At 44.5% G+C, this 19,405-nt stretch overlaps 1 protein-coding gene across 6 annotated transcripts in view; it reads right to left on the bottom strand.

Moving 5' to 3' along the window:
• LOC115387885 (inositol 1,4,5-trisphosphate receptor type 1) overlaps positions 1 to 19,405 on the bottom strand; it is a 61,275-nt gene that overhangs the window by 13,811 nt on the left and 28,059 nt on the right. For 2 of the 6 annotated variants that reach the window (XM_030090770.1, XM_030090774.1), the window contains 12 exons: positions 18,923 to 18,958; positions 14,043 to 14,090; positions 11,555 to 11,687; positions 8,444 to 8,631; positions 3,488 to 3,671; positions 3,079 to 3,332; positions 2,060 to 2,260; positions 1,864 to 1,974; positions 1,445 to 1,540; positions 1,083 to 1,226; positions 826 to 933; positions 506 to 698 (listed from right to left, as the gene is read on the bottom strand). In XM_030090770.1, the coding sequence (XP_029946630.1) occupies positions 506 to 698; positions 826 to 933; positions 1,083 to 1,226; positions 1,445 to 1,540; positions 1,864 to 1,974; positions 2,060 to 2,260; positions 3,079 to 3,332; positions 3,488 to 3,671; positions 8,444 to 8,631; positions 11,555 to 11,687; positions 14,043 to 14,090; positions 18,923 to 18,958 (1,696 nt within the window). The remainder of the gene's footprint in view (positions 1 to 505; positions 699 to 825; positions 934 to 1,082; positions 1,227 to 1,444; positions 1,541 to 1,863; positions 1,975 to 2,059; positions 2,261 to 3,078; positions 3,333 to 3,487; positions 3,672 to 8,443; positions 8,632 to 11,554; positions 11,688 to 14,042; positions 14,091 to 18,922; positions 18,959 to 19,405) is intronic. The other 4 variants (XM_030090773.1, XM_030090775.1, XM_030090771.1 and 1 more) reach the window with 3 other exon arrangements.

Below are 19,405 nucleotides of genomic sequence, written 5' to 3'. Positions count from 1 at the left end.
CCCCTCCTCCGCGTGAGAGACAAAAATAAAGTTTTTGTGTGGGTTTGCAGTCTTGTATGTGACTGTGCGTGCAAGTCTGTCTGTGCGTCTGCTTCTGTGCCTCAACAAGCATAACTTGTGATTCATAAAGTTGCTGTACCAATGTTTCACGGCTGAATGGATGTGGAAAACCCCCGTCTGCTTTCTCAACAGTGGAAACGAGCACATACATAACATGATCGCACACAGGATGAAAAACTGCTGGCCATCGAGCTGATGATGCACATCCTCCCATCCATTTTCCGTACCAGCTTATTCTGTTCGGGCTCAAACCGAGTATGTGCTTGGAAAGTGTGGCCGCACTCTGAAAATCTGTCCCGATGTTAGTCTGACGGAATATTTAGATGATTCCCACTGGAGCCCGTCATTAGGCTGGAATTCAGTTTTATGTAACAACTGTGAGCATGAACTGCTACACACACACACACACACACACACTCACACATACACAGATACTGAGGCATACCTCTGAGTTTTTTCTGCCAGTTCATCTCATTAAAGAGGTCCTCTGCTCGCAGGAAGAAGTCATTAATCTTGCTGCCCTGCTCGTCCCTCTCGGTGGTGTAGTAGACCCGCAGCTTCGACTCGGAAGTCAGGAACTCGCAGATGTTGGGGACGGGGAACACTATCTCCTCCATGGTGCGGTCCTGTCGCACGATCTGTGCAGAGAGACACACAAGTCACTTCCTAGAGGTCTCCGCATGAGTGAAAATACGTGTACAAATGTACAGTGACAGTTTATTTTGTTAAGGTGAACGTTCTGCAACTAAATCTGTATATCATAACCTCGATCTGAGCGGTGTGTTTGGCGTAAAACTCCAAGGCCTCGTCTCCCTCCCCGCTGGCCCCGCCAGGCTTCAGCATCATGGACAGCTCCTTATTGTGACGCGCCAACTGCAGGAACCCACAGCCAACAAGGCAGTTTGGCACAAAAACATCACATTTGAGAAATTGTGAAAAAAAATATTTCACAACGTGCCTCGTGCAGCTCAGCAATCAACATGTGAATATTAAAAAACAGATTGTGGTAATAAAAAGAGGACCTGATGAGCTAAAATGTAGATGTTGTGTCCAACGTTTCTGGGTGAGGCAGCATCATGTTCCTCCTCTTCTTCGTTATCTTCTTCCTCTTTCGTGTCCTCAAACTCCACTTCTCCCTGCAGATATGCCTTCTTTATCACCTCCACCTGCACAGAAACGCACATCGGCAGACACACCTTTACAGTTCTTCTGAACATTATAACTTATCATTAATTTACGATATTAAGAAGACCTGAGGCTGAACATGTGCTGTGTGGAATGTGTTAAAACACGCTGATCAGCCGTTACATGATGGCATGGCATCACTTCAGCAGACAGTGGTCATACTGTTCTGGCTGATCGGCGTATTACACCAGTCTCTCACCAGCTCCTTAGGTCTCATGTTATACAGGATCCTCTCAGCATTTTCACTGTCGTGGCGGCTCTCCATGATGGCAAGCAACAGCTTGGATGCGTTGTTCTAAAGTTAAAAAAACAGAAGAGTGCAGTCCTGAGAAAGTTCCTATCCTGCATAAGTTTCTTCATCCAAGTCAAACACACATCCGTGGTGCTCCGGGAGAAAGCTCTCCGCTGCTATTTTTCTTGGCCGGTATGCACGAAAGCTTACTGAATGAATGTCCTGCTGTTACGCTTAAAGTCTGCTGGTTTCCTTTCACAGCAGGATGGAATATCACTGAGGCAGATTTTCTCTTTTGACGCAAGAAGTTAAGGCAATTCTCCAGTTTTTTAGCAAAAAGCCATCCGGCACTCTTCTTTTGACTTCTACTCCCCCGGTCAACCCACCTTGAGCTCCAACACGAGGTCCATCCGCTTCTTCCCAAGTGGGTTGATGTCATTGAGAATCAGTGCAATAATGATATCGATGCCGTTGGACTCATGCGTGGCGATGCAGTTCTGGAAAACGGATGACAAATAAACTGAGATTAAAAAAAGACTCATTAAGTCTGAACTCTTCTTTTTCATGCAGATGCTTTTGTACCTGGTTTTCATGGCAGGGGCCTTGACAGTACTCTGTTAGACTCTCCAGAGTCTGGTTGATGAGAGCAACGTTTTTCTCATTGATGTAGAGTCCCAGCAGACCCAGGCCTCCTGTGGTGCTCCCACAGATGCAGTCCAGGAACTGCAGCGTCTCGCACACAAGGTTGTAGTTGTTCTTATTGTTTTGACAACGGAGAAAATTCTGAGTAATTCGATGAGGAAAAAGAAAAAGAAAAGAAAAGAAAAGAAAAGAGAAAGGAGGTAAGTAGGTCGGAATCAGGAGGACACCGAAGCAGCGAAGACGATTTCCATGCAGGTGAGCGGTAAATCGTCTAGTTTGCATCACAAATGATCAGTTTTCGGATCTTCCTGTCACATAAAGAACTCTGTATGTAAAGTACACTCACGCCTTTTACACAACAAGAAGTCTACTGTCACGCAAGCATTTACGGAGCTTTTGTGGTGAACAGTGACCTCGTCTAAACCTCTTCATTAAAGCCTCTTGTAATCAGAAAAAAATATTTTATTCCTTCATGACTTCTTTGTTTACATGGACATCCACATGAATAAAAGCAAATTAATTAGTTCAATAACATAAAACACTTTGTTTTACTTATGGTTTCTACTATGCTTTTTTTTTTCCTCTGTAAAAGCTGAGAAGTCAAGTGACAAATAAACCTTTCATAACGCGCAGTGGGAAAAAAAAAGCACAAGGATCTTACCTAAGTTTTAATTAATAAAGCAGATAATGGGCAGCTTTTCTATTGCTGTAAATAGACATGCTATACAAACAGGTCAATATCATAAAATTAAAAAGCTAAATCTGATCGCACATAAAAAATAATGACACTCGTGGTGGGTCTCTTGAGTAATGAAACCAAAAGACTGACATTTAAGGTTGTCTGAAGGTTTCAGTGGAAAACAAAAGGATCCACACACAAGATGTCAAAACCAGTACTGCAGTGCGATCCACTCTGAAAGGCATCATAAAAGCAGCATCTGTTTCTTCGATCGGCCCACCTGAAGGTCACGGTTGTGATTCTCACAGAGGAGCTGGAGGAAGCGGAGGATAGGCTGCATGATCACAATCACAAAGCTCATCTCTCCCTCATCCTGGTTCTTGTCTCCAGAGCTGGGCTGGCCGTCCGCTGAGGTGAAGTGATCCTCCGGGTCGGCTTCACGCCGGTAAGAGTTGAAGGCTTTCTTGGTGGCGGACGAGGCCTCTAATAGCTGTTCTTTCACATCCTCTGTCATCACCACCGCCGAGTCTCTTGCTACAGAAACGAGAACACAAAACACATCATAGTGTAATCACAGCTTCTACCCTCATCAGTTTATGTATCTTTTTCTATTCTGAGTACAAATGAAGATAAGCAGCTAATTCAGATTTCCCCTTTTTGTTGCTCATACTGTATAAGTGACCTCTGACCTTTTTTGCGTGCTGGGACATCTTTGTCCTGGCTGTCGTCATCTCGCTTCCTGTTTCCCAGGTCACTTGTATTAACCGTCACGGTGGCTTTGATCTCCAGCTGGGCCGACTTCATGCGGTCATAAAAGACTCTGAAGAACTTTTCTGATTTCTTGTCTTCTGTCAGACGGCAAAAGAACGAGCGCTGTGCACCCGAGACAGGACAGATTAATTCTCTATATAAGTGACTCCGTTTTCTGTCCAAAGTCATGCCGTGGTACACTTTAGACATGGAAATAAAGTCTTATATTAATTTACTCACAGCTGTTAGACGTAATAAAAGATGCAATGGTGTAAAAAAAATGTAGCACGAATTTCCACAATTAATTTGATAATTGTCAAATTGCTTCAATCACACTCTCTTCCATTCAAACTGCAGGAGATATACAATGTTATGCAATTTTTGATGGAAGGATGAAGCTCATCAACCCACCCACAAAAAAACACCAAATGTCATTTTAAAGTCACCAGCTAACCTTCCAAGCATGTCTCTGAAAGGAAAGAAAACCTCCTATTCCTGGATTGAAACAAGTTATTACTGCTACAGGAAAGGAATCCACAGGCTCCAACCCCTATGTGCACGAATGAGACATGGCTGCCCATGAGCCTGTTGCTAGTTTATTTATTTCCCTTCCTGGAGCCCAATTTTAAAAAAAGATTTTGGAGTTTTTATTAAAAAAAAAAAACAATAAAATAATCAAAAAGTATCATTAGTCTGGATCATTGTCTCATAGTCTGGATCCCTTGGTATATATCTCAAAAAGATCCTGAGGAGACCTTCCCAAAACATTATATAACAGCAGAAAAACGAGTCTGGAATTAAGGTGCTGGGAGGGTTTAAACGCCGCAGTTATCGCTGCGGAATGGGGTCACGCATAATTAGAGCACATTCGAGCCTGCGAGCGCAATGTATACACCGTGTCCCAACCCACAGGGCTGTTGTTTTGATTATGTAAGAACTGTTACTTCTGCAGACTATGGAAAGGCTTCAACCAGCAGGAGCAGCCTCGCCACACTAACGGGGTGAAAAACGACACGAGAGGGAGAAGCCTGGCCTACTTACACAGATAGAGAGATGGAGACGGCAGAGAGTGGGTACGGATAAAAACTGGAGGCATCAGACAGATACCAGTGTGGGATATCAGTGAGGAAGAAGAAAAAAAAATGTTGATTGAGAGAGGGGAAACAAGAGCAAGAAGAGGGGAGGGCGGGAATGTTATCAGGCAGAATCTAGGCCAGTTCTGAAAGTTTGTTACATAACCATCTGTCTTTCCAGGTTAATGCAAAACTGGGCTACTGGAGGAAACAAATAAATGATAGTCACATGGAAAAGTTAAGCAAAAGGGACAAAACAAGTCTCGTCTCTTCTCCTCCCAGGACACCGTCTGACTTTGCACGCTTTAGAAGTTAACGTTCAGCACACTGCTGAACGTTTTCATTCAGAATTAGAAACTACAGCGAGCAAAAGAAACACCAAACAAGAGAGGAGAGGGAACTTATTAACTTAACGCAGCACAAAGCAGAGCGAACGGACTCTCAGATCTCTTCCAAAGAAACAATGACATAACTATGTGCTTGTGGCCCCAGGCAGATTCCAGAGTCTTCAGCCCCACCCCGGCCCTCCACCACTGAGCAGCAGCCAGCCTGCACGTACGCACTCTGCCAACGCTCAGGGATGAGGAGATAGCGCCATTCGGGAGGGGAAGGGACCGGGCCGCTGCCAAGCAAGGCCATCCAGCAATAAACAACTTGATGACAGAGCGGAGAGTGCAGAGAGGAGGATTAGTTGCACCACTGGCAGCCCGCTCACAACTCACGGCACGCCTGAGGAGGAAAGAGTGTGTGTGTGTCGGGGGGTGGGGGGCAGTAATGGTCATGCCTGTCTGTCTCTGCTCATGTAACCCTGTTCTCTATCAGCCCGCCTGACCTGAAGCCCGCAGGGGGAGGGTGAGCAGGGGTGAGGGAGGCAGGGTACAGAGGGTGAAGCAGGAGGCACCGGGCCAGGACAGCAGACATTGATCAGATCTGAGCAAACACACACACAGAGGAGCGAGCGCTCGCAATCTCCTCTCCTCTCACCATTACATAACACACACACACACACACACGTACAGTACAAGTACACACAGGCTGGAGAGCGCATACGCTAATACGCCCACTGACTTTTACACTTAGAAAACTAGGTCAGCTGTCTCTGGCGGAGGAGGCACATGCCAATTTTGAGAAGACACACCCACATGTCACACAAGCCCCGCAATACAGCGCTTTCTCCAAACTCCGAGACTGCCAACTTCATCCTTATGTAATCAAATTCACTTTCCACAGTCTATCCTTTCAATCATGCTTTGATACTCATGTCCACGACATCCCAGGTTGGACACGCGGGACTCAGTCTGGGGCTGAACAGGACCTGCCAACAGGTGAGCTGATGTGCATAAGCTGAGGAACTATAGCTCGCTGCAGGAGATATTGAATGGAGGTTTAAGTATTGGACATGTATGAATAATAATGATTCAAATGTAACAGTTTTAAAAACATTTACAGCCAGTTTCGAAGAACTGAGCTTCGTGAAATGAGTCACCGAAACAAGCTCGACGCCAAAACATAATGAGACGACTTCACAACAGAGACAAAAGAAAAAAACACCACCACCACCACAACACTTTCAATTTATGGATTCTTCAGAAGTGAAACCCTAAACCTTTAGAAAACACGCTGCTGGCGTTTCGATGCCCGCCCTTACACTCTCGTTCACAAAGTCTGCGCCGTTGCATCGCAAGACACCATCTGTGTTTTGATAGCACTCGAAAAGCAGGGACGAGAGCGGCATGATGAGGAAATGACGTGAAATGGATGAAGCAACACATGGTGGTCAAGGCGAGGTGGGAACAGAGTGACAGTAACGGAGGAGTATGGCGAGGAGACTGAAAAGAAGGTAGAGCATCTCAGGGGCTCCCTGTAGTGTTGAGTAAACACAGAGTGTCTGTATCTATGGAGACAAACCCTGAGTGGAATGAGACGGAGAGGAGCGGGGCGGACAGCGCTGAAAAACAAGGTCATAGCGCTCTCCCTCCTCTCCTTCCGTTCCGCCACTTGGCATCAACAAAGGGATGTTATGTAACAGCTATTTATACTCGCGCTCCCTTTTCCTCTCGCCCTCCCTCTCACGTCAGGCAGCACCACATGAAAACCAAATGGCGCCGCTGCTCTGCTCTCCCTCAAAGACCTCATCCTCCTCCTTTGTCTCGTCTTCATTTATTCACATTGTCTCTATCATACTTAAAAAAAAAAAAAAAAAAAAAAATCAACAGCATTTTTCTCATCATCACTCTCTCTGCTGAACACACACCTGCAAAACAAGGGCTTTGGAGGGAAACGGCACATCATGCTCTGTGGTTGCGCAGCAGATGGCCGCCGAGCGAAGTGCCACGAGTTGGCCTGTTCCGACATATTTACAGCTGTCAGAGAAATATCGCAGCTGTGTCAGGAAAGCCAGCATGCGACAGAAATAAAGAGTGATCAAGTGCCATCGAGTGCAGAAAGCCCTCCAAACGCCATCAATGTATCAACTTCAACACAACAGAGGAAGGAGTGTGTGTGTGTGCGTGTGTGTGAACATTCACTCAAGTTACTCTGCGCGGTTTATTTTCGCGCACTATGTAGGCCAAGAGTAAATAGTTAACTGTGTTACGTGAGAACAAGATATTCAAGACCGAACAGGTGTTAAGCTTGACGTGTCACTTGAAGAGGCTGACCAATAAAAAAAACAAAACTTGAATATAGAGCAGAAGTGGCAAAACCTGTTTGTGACGAGGATGACTCCATGTCTCCATGTCAAGATGGATGTGAAAATATGCAAATTGTAAAGGGGGCACTAAGCTTAAAGCACAGGCTTCACAAACTGTTTCTAATTAATGATTTGGGGGAAATTATTCTCTCATGTAAGAGCGATTTTTCAGTGTATTATTTCACAATTTCTGGCTCTGCGGGGCAGATTTCCCTGCAAGGAAATCTCCTTTTCTAGGGAAAACTTAAGAATGCAAGGGTAAGAGGAGCTCCAGTTTTTTTCCTCAATCCCCTCTGTGTTTTCTCGTCCCTCCGCCCTCTCTCCCCACTGCCCCAGTTCCGGAGGCCCAGCATGACCCACTTTAAACCGGCAAGAGAACGAGAGGGAGCGATGCCGGAATGTTTTGAAGGCTGAGACATTCCTCATTGTTCATTCACACAGGCGTTATGTAACGCAGACGGATCACGTGACGTAGCTCTGCAGCAGCCGTGGGAAGGCAAAGCATTATCTCCACCACAGTGGCTTCCTCGCTCTAATCTGATTATGCAAGCCTTTTGCTTACACAACCAGGCACAGACAGACAGATGGACGGATGGAGAGATCAGCAGACAGCGCCATAGACAAAGAGATATATAAAAAAAAAGACAGGTAGGGAGCGATAAGGGTTTATATGAATTCACTGCGTTGAATCAAAAAGGCGAATAAGATTCATTTATAAAATCTCATGTTACCTAAAGATGAATGAATATTAACAATCTGACTGCAACAGAAAAAAAAAAAATAGTGATCCATGAACTGCTGACAACAGTATCAGCCTGCTGGCTCCTCCAGATAAATGATCCAGTACGAGATATGAGTGGGAAAAGAGCTGCTTTGGTAATGTACATGTGCAGCTATGATGGCACACTGACCCACATACTGTAGATTGTCGAGTAATGAAAAGTTCCCAGCATGGCACAGTGGGGCATTTTCCCTGACAATACTGGATCGGATTTTCTATAGGCTCAATGTGGAACTGGTGAGTTTTTTGTGAACATAAAATTAAAAGAACATGGTGCAGATCAGCCACAGTGCAGCAGACAGCTGACGCACAAAAATCCACATCCATGTGTGTTTTGTAGTCTATGGACCTGTATGGTGGTGTTTCCGCCTTCCAGCAGGGCGATGGCCAAGAGGATGCTTTCCTGGAAGACTCGGTCACTGGTGGTGTTCATGATGAGATCGATAACCAGGTCCGAGGCTCCTTCTTTGTCCAGATGGCACTGTACTTCAGCCAGACTCATTTCCCCACGACTCAGTCCACCGGGCCCTACGAGTGCTGCCAGACGAGAACAGGACCACAGAACTAATGAGAAACACGAGGAACACCATTAATAAGCACTGTTTCAGCCTGTCTTCAGCCAGCCTGCCATTATATGACAGCAAACTTAAAATTAAAAAACGATTCAACTGATGAGCATTTTAATACTGTGAATCAAAACCATACATGTATGCTTGAGACGTATTAACTTTGAGGAGGTAATACAACTCAAAAATATGTAGATGGTTAATATTTGATGTGTTATGACATCCTCTCCATTTACTGCAGGTATTTCTGTTGTCCACAGTGCAACAGTAGACGATGAGGATGTCTATAGCTGACCCACACAAAAATTAATCATTATTCAGGAAAAAAAAGCCAGTAGTTGTGTACTAGTCAAAATCAGTTGAGATAAAGCTATGATGTTGATGGAGTTCGTAGCAAAACACAAATAAATAAAAATAGTATGTTTAAAAAAAGAAAAAAGAAACAGGATCGTAAACATGCTGCTTGATCTCAGCAGCCACACAGTAATAGCTGCTGGGATCTGAAAGGACCTGTAGAAGCATTGCATGATGAAATCAATCGAAAAATAATATTCACTGTAATTTATTTTTGGCTGCTTTATGAACATTGCAGTTTAATTTAATGATCATTACTTAATCATCATTTTTAAGACTTGAGGCAAATAAAATGCATTATGATCTGCATAATCTAGCTTTAAAGAATTAAGCACACAAATATTATGAGTAATCTTGGAGGTAATACATGAGAGTAGGAATCTTTCTAAGTAAAGTTAAATAATTTTTTAACGTATAAAACAGCAATCAGCCATAGTTCACAATGTTTCCTGTAACCATACATTTTGCATTCATTATCAGGGGAAAGCGCGATCCTTAATGACATGATTAAACAGATCGCGACTGACTGTTTCGACAGTCCCGCAGTGCGCAGCTGTACAGTCGTGTTATCCATTGTGTGCAAAGTCTCCCCTGAGGCCGCGGCTCCAGGCTACATATGGATTCATCAGACGAGCTCTTGTTTCTGCAACAGGTGCAAAGGCTGTTTTCACAGGAGGAAGCAGCCCGTCACCTAGCAACAGTAAAAAGTGGATCACAGAGGGTGGGGGTACGCTTCCTGTGGCCTGGACCATTGCCAGCATCTTGGTGCACATGGGGAAGATGGTGAACTGGGATGCAGGATTATTTTTTCCCCCTCCTCCATTTGTGTTGACTTAGAAGTGGATCCGTGCGAACATCTGGGGTGCTCATCACAACGGCGCTGCCACAGCAAGCGTGAAACCATGACGCCGTCACGCCCATGTTACGGTATTAGTGGCATTCCGGCAATGTAGACGCTCGTGGTTCTGGTTATGAGGTCAATGACAACAATAGATTCCCACGCATTGCTATTGACACTGGTGAAACGAGACTTTGGTCCATACTGACTCCACGCTGGATACAGGCTTGAAAGCAGAGGTCTCTTAACGTGAGTGTCCTATTGCACCACATTCCAGCTCCCTGGATGGAAAAGGCTCACTGAATACAGTGAAACCATTGTCACGCTCAAGAATTTGGCCGAACGATCCAAGGCCTGAGTAGAATGCAGCTGAAAGGTGCCAATAGAAGATAACTACATTGTGTCAACAAGAGGTGCACATGTTCAATAACGAAACACTTTTTTCACTTGTGTGAAATGACACGCAGATAGATACATGTTGTTTTTTTTGTTAAGGGACACATTTTCAGGATATACCTTAAATGCAATAAGTTCCAACCACTTCATTGGGTTTTCATATATTTTCTGACCAAAAACATGAACAGTTGTCACTAATAATATATTCGGTGATTGCATAGATGTCACACACGAAACTCATACCATTAACATGAAAACAGTGTTAGCTCCATAATATCAATGCAGATGAAAATCGCTCGTCTTCTAAAGGTTACATACCAAACAATATCTCCAATAGAAGGATAAACACTGCTAAGAGATGCATTGCTTCAGTGTTTTGGCTGTGGATTTTAACACAATGGCGCACATTATCAGGCCGTGATAACACCTTGCATGCTCAAAGGGCAGCTTGTGGTGCAGCCGGGGCTGATAAACTGCTCAGGGCCAGACAGATGCAGTCCCATCCTTACATAACACCGACAGATAGTTTGTGTAGTACAACTTCAGGGGCAGAAAAGATTTAACCTACAGGGGGAACTTTATCAAGACTTTGACCTCTGATAGCAGCCCTAGCCATTGCTGGCAGGAAAAACATCTGTCACTCCAGAATATGTTTTTGGCTTCTGGTTTATGGAAACATGGGACAGGATCAGCCCAAATTATATGCAAAACACACACGGTGTGTAGGGCCTCGCATTGCACTGGGGACATTGTACAAACGCAATACAGTTATATGATTTGTCAAATCAGTTCTCGATGTCTCAATCTTTTGGACAAGAGGGACTGAGTCCAGTCAGATAATCGGAGGTCAGAGCTGCACAAAACACTCGAATTCACTGTAAGCGAACAAAGTATAAACTGAGCTTCAATTGGATTAACGTTTGATTTCTAAGTAAATTTGAGAATATGGCTGAAAACACAAGGAATGTATTTCAATGTTTCATGAAACTGTTGATTTTATTACTTTAGTGACTGATAGCAAGAGTAAAGAAATTACTTTCCTTTATACAAAAAAATGTTTCTGCTGGTATGATTCAACACTCATATTTCTTGTATGAGCTGTGGTAAGGACCTGCAGAGGGGGCCTCCCAGGAAGCTTTGCTTGTGCCCCAAATAGCCCAGAGGTAGACCTCGACGGAGACAGACGTGTTTAAATTTGTATCGTCATGGGCGAGTGGTGCTAACTGAAACATTAATGCAGGAGAAACAAAACAAAAACAGACTTCTGCGCCTCTTGCATAAGCAGCAGTGGCCACGGTGCCCCCACCTGACTGGTTCTTGCCTGGTCCTACTGGACTGAGGGGGCCATTGCTGAATGACGTCAGGCTGTCCCTCCGCCCACTACTCCGGTGAAAGTTGCCATAGTAACGGTTCACCAGAATCTGTCTCAGCGCCTCGCCCTGCAAGAGAAGAAGAAAGGATGTAATGACGTGATGTCAGTGAGGGGCTGAGAGATTGTGTAACGAGGTAGCAGGCTTCCTCACTGATATATTGTGCATTTTGGCTCTCCGCACTGAAACACGCCGCCGCCGCCGCTGAAAACGAAGCCCGCCAACCAGACCTTGCAAGAGCATCTTAACTTTTCTAAGTGATTAGACGCTAACCAGCCACAACAATATGACCACTGACAGCTGAACTGAACAACACAGATCATCACTTTACTGTGGCACCTGTTAGCGGACGGAGCATATTGGGGAACCAGTGAGCCTCGAAGTTGATGTGTTAGAAACCGTGAAAAATGCGTCAGTATGAAGATCTGAGGGAGTCACATGATGATGTCAGAGCATCTCCATAACCGCAGGTCTTGCTGAATGTTCTCAATGCACTGACAGGGTCAAGGGCGGCCCAAGGTCAGGTGTGCATGTGGGAAGGACGAACTGGCGCTTGAAGTTCAAAACCAACGGACAGGCTACTGGAGCAACTAAATGATGGTTTTGATTAAATAAAGGTTTTGGAAACAACCTACATTGTCCATTATAAGTTGTTTCCAAAGACCAGTCAAGTCTGCCATGTGGAGACCCGGCAAAAAGGGCCACTGAAACATTAGTGATGAATCGTGTGGCAATGGAAGCTGTCAGCAGGTGCAGGACAAATCAACCTATTCCATGGAAGCACCACATCTCTATGACAGGAATTTAAAAGCTCTGCGCAACGAACACCTTATATGGCAGCAGCAGAACTCACATAATATTAATCAGGTGGTTGTAGTGTTACGGGCGACCGTGATATGTAATCTCAAAATTTCATGGAATCATTTCCGAGCGGCACCTTCAGTTATAGCTCCAAGTTTACGCCTTTCACCGCCCACCACGGCCGACCTTGTTATGGTTATCTCGGCGGCGGCGACCCTCCGTAGTGACAATGTGAGGTCCTGGTTTTCACTTATACGGACCCGGGGCCAGCCCTCCCACACTGTGACTCATCCGCTGTAGAGCTGGCAGCAGCACGACTTTGCTGTTGTTATGGCAACCGCAGCCCATAGCTACCTGTCAGACCTCCCATGGGATGAAGTGAAGGAAATGAAAGAGAAAGGGGTGTGTGTGTGTGTGTGTGTGTGTGTGTGTGTGTGTGTGTGTGTGTGTGTGTGTGTGTGCAAATCACTGTGAGCTGTGGGTGGTCCCTGATAGACGACAGAGGCATTATGTAAGCTCCGCTGCCATAGTTTTCCTCCAGGGGTCACGGCTGGTGTATGTAGGAGGTGTGAAGAACGCCGCTCTCCTTTTTTTTTGGCAGGAGTTTAATCAGCTGTATGCAGTGTGTGCGTTAGCAGGGTAGAATCAGTTGTAGTCCAAAGATTTTCCTTTTTCTGGATTACTGAGTCATGAGACAAAGACTGTGGCTTCCTGTCATGTCATCCAGCCTGGCGGTAATAAACTGGTTAATGATTTTCAGAAACGATAGTGGGAGGATGTTGACACTTTAGATTTCATCAAGTTGGATTATAGGCCAAGTTGAAAACCTAAATATTTATATAATATAGAGTTTCCCGGGTTTTATTTAGTTTCTCTGGATTTGTTAGACGTGTTTCTTATTATCTGAACCAAATCATTGTTAATTTTTTTTTTTTCTCATCAGCTTCCCTCCCTTTCTCTTCCTCTAAAATGGTGTTGTGTGTCTGATGACTCATCCTCCACTCAAGGGCACCCAATAGAATTATGAATGCAGCCCGACCGGATTCTCCTCTGCGCCAACAGCAGCGCTGGCTCAAACCGGAGGGCAGCGTACCGTCCTCAAGGTTTGCTACAAAAGCGATGATTGAATCTGGAAGTACCCCCCCCCACCACCACCATTATAAAAACAAAACAAATATTTCTCCTGCAGCTTGATCCCTCCTGAAACAAGCAAGGTGGCAGAGCGAGTGACATCTCGATGTGTGCATTCATTTTATATCTACACAGTCAATGAACCTGCAAAGTAATGTTCTCTGCTTGAGGAGAATAATTATATATTGATGAACTTCAATCGATACTGTTACTCCGAAGCACTAATATTGGTGCCAGACACTTTTATAGAAATGCCTGAGCCCAGTAGAGTCACTGCATTACATAAACACCACCGGAGAAAGAGCGGTATGTTTTCCTTGCTTCACTTAAACAATAGCTGTGACTGATTAGTTGGGTGTAACCTGAAGCAGAAAGGGGTGGGGGGGTCAGAAGCATAAGAAGAAATCAGGGCGATTTTTTTTCTTTAAAGATGCCGTATTTCTGTTTACAAATGCTTTTGCTGTTAGTTGGAATGCTTTTACCAGTACATACCCTTTTTTGGTCCTCCAACAGCTTCTCAGGCTGGTTCTGATCCAGCTGCTGGGTGCAGTGAGCAGTGTGAGCGCAGCGGTCCAACAGATACAAACACAGGGTTAGTATTCGTGCAGCACAGAGAAGGCAACTGTCAGGCTAATAACCGCGTCATGTTCCTATTCAGCCGCTTCAAGTGCGGAGTGCATGCAGACGTCTGCTTGGAGCGAGGTGCCATGCTTTTACTGCAAGGCCAGAAACCAGGGAAACGTTACAGCTGGAGAGGGCTCAGAGAGTGAGACAGGAGATGTGTGCAAGGCTAACTACTGACTATGACGTTGGATACTTTGAATACTTCTAGGCAGTGAATACGTAGCTGCGCACATATTTCAGGACACCGCATTCAATAAGTGGCTCTTTTCTCATTAGGAGGCGAAATGCAAAGTGTGAAACATTCGGATTGAGCAGGTGATGCGACCTTCTCATCTAGAAAAACGTCTAGTATGTAAGCTAGAGCAGCAGTGACACTGGGAGCCAGTCAAAAGCTTTTCCGTCAGTTTCGAAGACGTCTTGCTTTGGAGATCGTACCAGAACCCAGAACCTGTGGCCAAAACACAGATACACCCTGAAGCTGTTGTGACTTGCTGCATCGTCACAAAAGGCAATTCCTTTGTGATGCACATCATTTCCCGCTCACTGATGACAGACTCACCGCTCACATACCAGGTCATGCTAGTTGGAAATTTGTGTTCTACTTTTCCCTTCAGTTAGCAGTTTTTCCCTTTAGACTAAACACAGCTGAACGACTCTGGAAGTTTCTTCTGATGTTTACTGTTTCGGACCTTATAATCTTCTTTACTGATAACTTGAAGGACTAGCACTAGCCTACATGTCTGTATCTAACAGATTAAACTAAAATGTAACTTTTTAAAAACACATTTTTATTTATTTAATTTTTTTAACATCCACTACAAACAGAATGATCCTCTCTTCACCAAAACAACAGAAATTCAGATTAGGCAACGATTCGCAGCATAAAAACGTGGCACCTGCATGTACAGTGTGTGCTCACCACAGGAAAAACGAAACTGCTTAAACAGCGATGCTCCAGATACATTGTTATGTAAAAAGACACACTAGGAGGGGCAGGAGAGGGGGAAAAGAGAGGCAAGGGGCGATGAGGTTAGAGTTACATAATCACTCCAAAAGGAACCAGGCCACTAAACCAGCGACACACGGCTGCTTACAGTGGCCATCTGTCAATAAAATAAAACACAGAGGGCAACAATAAGAGGAGTGGAGACAGACAGGAAGGAAAAGAAGTGGAACAACAAACACAATATAAACAGAGTTATTTTTTTTTAAAGCCTTTTAACTTTTGATTTATCTTGATTGCGCTGCTCTGTTAAAGTGTAGCGTTAACAGTTAGCATAGTTCAACGCGCCTCCTCGGCTAAAAGACATGACTGAAGACCACATTTTGATATTATAAGTTGGGCAAAATTGAGATATTCAGTTGAAGAATATCAGAGGCAGTCAAAGTGAGAAGTTAACCATGTGAATGACACATAATGGTAGGCAAAGCGTCAACGTTTCCGAGGGAATATTTACCCAGCTAGCATGACGCTAAGAACCAAACATTAAAAAAAAAAATGCTTCCGATTAAAAACAAAAACAACCATCACAAGTGAAAAATCCTTGCAACAATAAAATTCAAGTCTCAAAGAAAGTGTAAGAGCCTTTTTTTAAAGAAGGTAACAGCAATGAAAGAGATGGAATTTGTTTGTTATTCTGTGTGTGGGTGGTGGGGTGAAAAAGCAGCATGAGACAGTCAAACATGGCAGACACACTGTGTGAAAGGTAAAAGGAAAACAGGATATACTCACAGCAATTCACGAGAAAACAAATGAAGGCTTTTCAGTACATCATTTTCAAAAGCTACTTGACTAAATCAATATATCAGTTCGGCAGGTGTCATCTTAATCATTGTACTGGATTGTCACTTTGGAGAGTGAAAGACTTCACACAGACAAAACAACTGATGTGATCTGAGCTGCAGACACTGTGGAGGGCGCAGGGTTCTGCAGCAGGTCGGGGGAGACGTGCTCGGGACTCACAAACTGTCTCACTGTCGCCACATCAAACCAAACAGAAACATGCTGATCAGATATAGATGCGAACATTTAATCACCACACACCACACCACAGAACAACCCCTCACAGCTGCCACATCCACCAGACTGGAATCTCCCCGGGGCAAACCCCGATCAGTCTAACTCCACCAGGTATAAACTGAGAGGAAAATAATCGCACACACACACACACACACACACACACACACACACAGGAAGTCTATTCTGTTTCTTTTGAAAGTGCACGATGATGCTGAGTGGGGCCTGAAACAGTGGCGCATGACATGAAAAGTGGGGTTTACCACTGCTTGTTGTGTGCAGACAGAGAGGCAGACTAAATTTAAAGGCTACACTCTGTCATTTCCATTGCTTCTGACCTATTTGTGGACCAAAACTGTGAAATGATTTCTTGACCAAGAAGGGGCAAAAGATGTACGGGTGAGCTAAAATGTGTTGTGGATTAAAAAAAAAAAAAAAAAAAGCATGATTCCAAAGAAAGATCGTTCCTCTCAGTCAATCCACTAACATGGTTTTGTTTAGCAGAAACAGGAAGGTGAAGAGAATGAAAAAGGAATCACTTTTTACTTGGAGGTTCTTGCATAACTGATTTTCCTGGACCACACACAGGAGGCCAGGTGAGGAGGGTGGCCTTTAAGTAAAAAAAATCCCAGCTCTGTGCATCCTGAACTCCTTTGGCTCTTATATAACTCCTCAGGCTTCAGTCAAAGAGCAGTGAATGCGACCGATAATCACCTCCCTGCCATTTGGAAAAAGGAGGTAGCGTTCACATTCCAGGTGGAGTCAAACATTCAAACACGGTGTTATCACCACTTTTGAATATTAAAAAAACTAAACTAAACTGAACAATATTGTGCACAATGCCAGAGTGTGAACCGGCAACATGTGACCCAGTTAAGCAACAATTCCTGTTAAACGAGCTCACATACTCGCCCATTTCCTCATAAATTACATGTTTGCTGTTCTGCTCCGCTTTACGATCTGCATACAACTGCATAAACTCAACCAGGCAAATTCATTAGGTTTCTGCGTGGTGCATGTGTGTTTGCATCCATATGAAGAAGTGCATGGGAGGAGGTGGGAAGTGTTTGCAGTAGTAAAACAATTGTGTCACAATTCAAAGGGGCCAAAAGAGGAAAATAGGTGAGAAGGGAAACGAGCGACATGCAGGTTTGCTTTCAACTGCTGCTCTCACCCCGGAGCTGCTGTTCATGTGCAGACAGGATATAAAGCTTATGATGAGGGGAAAAAAAAAAAAAAACCTCATGCAAATGTCTTCTCACTCACACCCCTTTCTTGCTTAAAACTCACATTTAGACACACAAACAGGTGTGCACAGAGACACACACACACACCAGCCGTGTGGGTAAACAGCTCCTCCACACTTTTATTGGCAATTACTGCTGAAGGTCACACATCAGCGGCAGGGCTGAGTTCCAGGAAAAAAAGCCTGGATCTTATGTAACCTCAGCCCAGAGTTGGCAGAGGCCCAGGAATCGTGCAGCTTGCAGGCAATGAAAACTAGGACACAGCCTCAATGACTGCCACAGCCCCTCACATCCATTATTAGGCACACCTCCCCGGGAAGAACACGGTGACAGCGCCCCCAAACGGCGCACGGCGGAGATGCAGGGGAGACACGCAGCAGAGAGGTGAACACAGACAAACACCTGCTGGAAATGAGGAAGATGCTTTTCCATTTACCACCATTGATGAGGATCTTCTGATTTTTTTGTTTTGTTTTTTTAGTGCCACATAAGGAGAGCAGTTCAGGGTGAACAGATACACGATGCCACCCTGCAGTCTTAACAGCATAATATAATAATTTTAAGGTATCTGAGCGGTTACAAGTAATGACGTTTCACAGTTAATTCAAGATGTATTGTGACTGGTTACTTCATGAGCTATACATAATTCATTTTCTATAAATTTGCTAGTTTTTTTGCTTTCTTTTGTAATATGTGATTTTCAGAAATATTTGCATCTCTCGAATAATTTGAAGGGGAAAAGGATTATTCTTATAATTTTACTCAAACCATGAAATTTCTCAAGATTTGCAATTTATTGTTATAAATATCTTACAATGTTTTGTTTCATTCCATGTATTTCCAGCTAATAAATCATGACAACTGAATGTAGAAATACCTGACGTCAAAAATAACTTTCCAGCAATTAACTGAACTGTATCCAAGTATTTCCTATTCCCATGCTTACAGGTTCTTGAAAAGTATTTTTTCATATATTTTCAACCAAGTCACAATCGAACATGCACGGTTATTTATCAACCAGACCTGCTGCTGAAATGCAGAGTAAACATGTCCTGGAATGACCACTTTCATCTAATAAACATTTTGATGAAAACTTGGCCACATCAGTGTCTGCCTTGGAGGACAGTGAGCAGACACCAACGCAGCGCTGGCAGCGGGCCCAGCCAGCAGTGACTCACCTCAGGAAGTTCGGATAACTACACTGCGTTGAGTAACACGCAGGCAGCCACGGCACACATCTCCCATCATCTCTCTAGCCCATAATTTTCAATTAATCTACACACAGTTTAATGGCAAACAATGCAGCAGGCGTCTAAACCCGAATTAGCGCACCACTGTTTATCACCAGCTGCGCCTGGAGCCCCCACACAGCCACTACAGCTGCTACAGCACCGCTACAGGTCTGCTAACGCGCCGCTACGCAGACGGAACAGACGGAAGCGCAGGGAGACACGGCCATGAATAGAAGAAAAAGGAGAGACAACCTTAGGCACATCCATCTCATCATCAAAGGCCCTGAGCTGAAAGAGAACATAAGGTTGGAAGGGTTAGATTACAACACAGGAAGGAGGAAGGTCAAGCAGAGGTCACTGAAACGGCACGACGCGTTAGTCGGGCGCTGCGGTCCTTCACGTCAGCAGCACAGAGGGGGCCGCGTCCGTCTGAGGATCTCTCCCAAAGTGTGCAGCGTTAGTGCAGAGTCACTGTGGCTGGAATACAGAGGGGTGACTTACGCCGTTATACAGAGAGGACGAGCCGGGGGGGCAGGCGGTGTGTGTGTGAGATGCAGTCAGTGGGAGGACGGTCACGTAAAGTCAAGTAACGCCATGTATCTCAATAAAGTGCTAATGCAGCCGCATCAGTATTTTCGCCACGTATCAGAGCTCATTGTCCGTCACGTCGTCCTGATGTTTTAGATCCAGCTGTTTCAACATGAAGCCACGTGTTTGAATCTGGTTTTCCTGATT

Source organism: Salarias fasciatus, chromosome 5 (assembly GCF_902148845.1).
Source record: "Salarias fasciatus chromosome 5, fSalaFa1.1, whole genome shotgun sequence".
NCBI lineage: Eukaryota > Metazoa > Chordata > Actinopteri > Blenniiformes > Blenniidae > Salarias > Salarias fasciatus.
The sequence above is the reverse complement of the archived record's forward strand: the minus strand, read 5'-3'. Positions and strand labels throughout refer to the sequence as shown.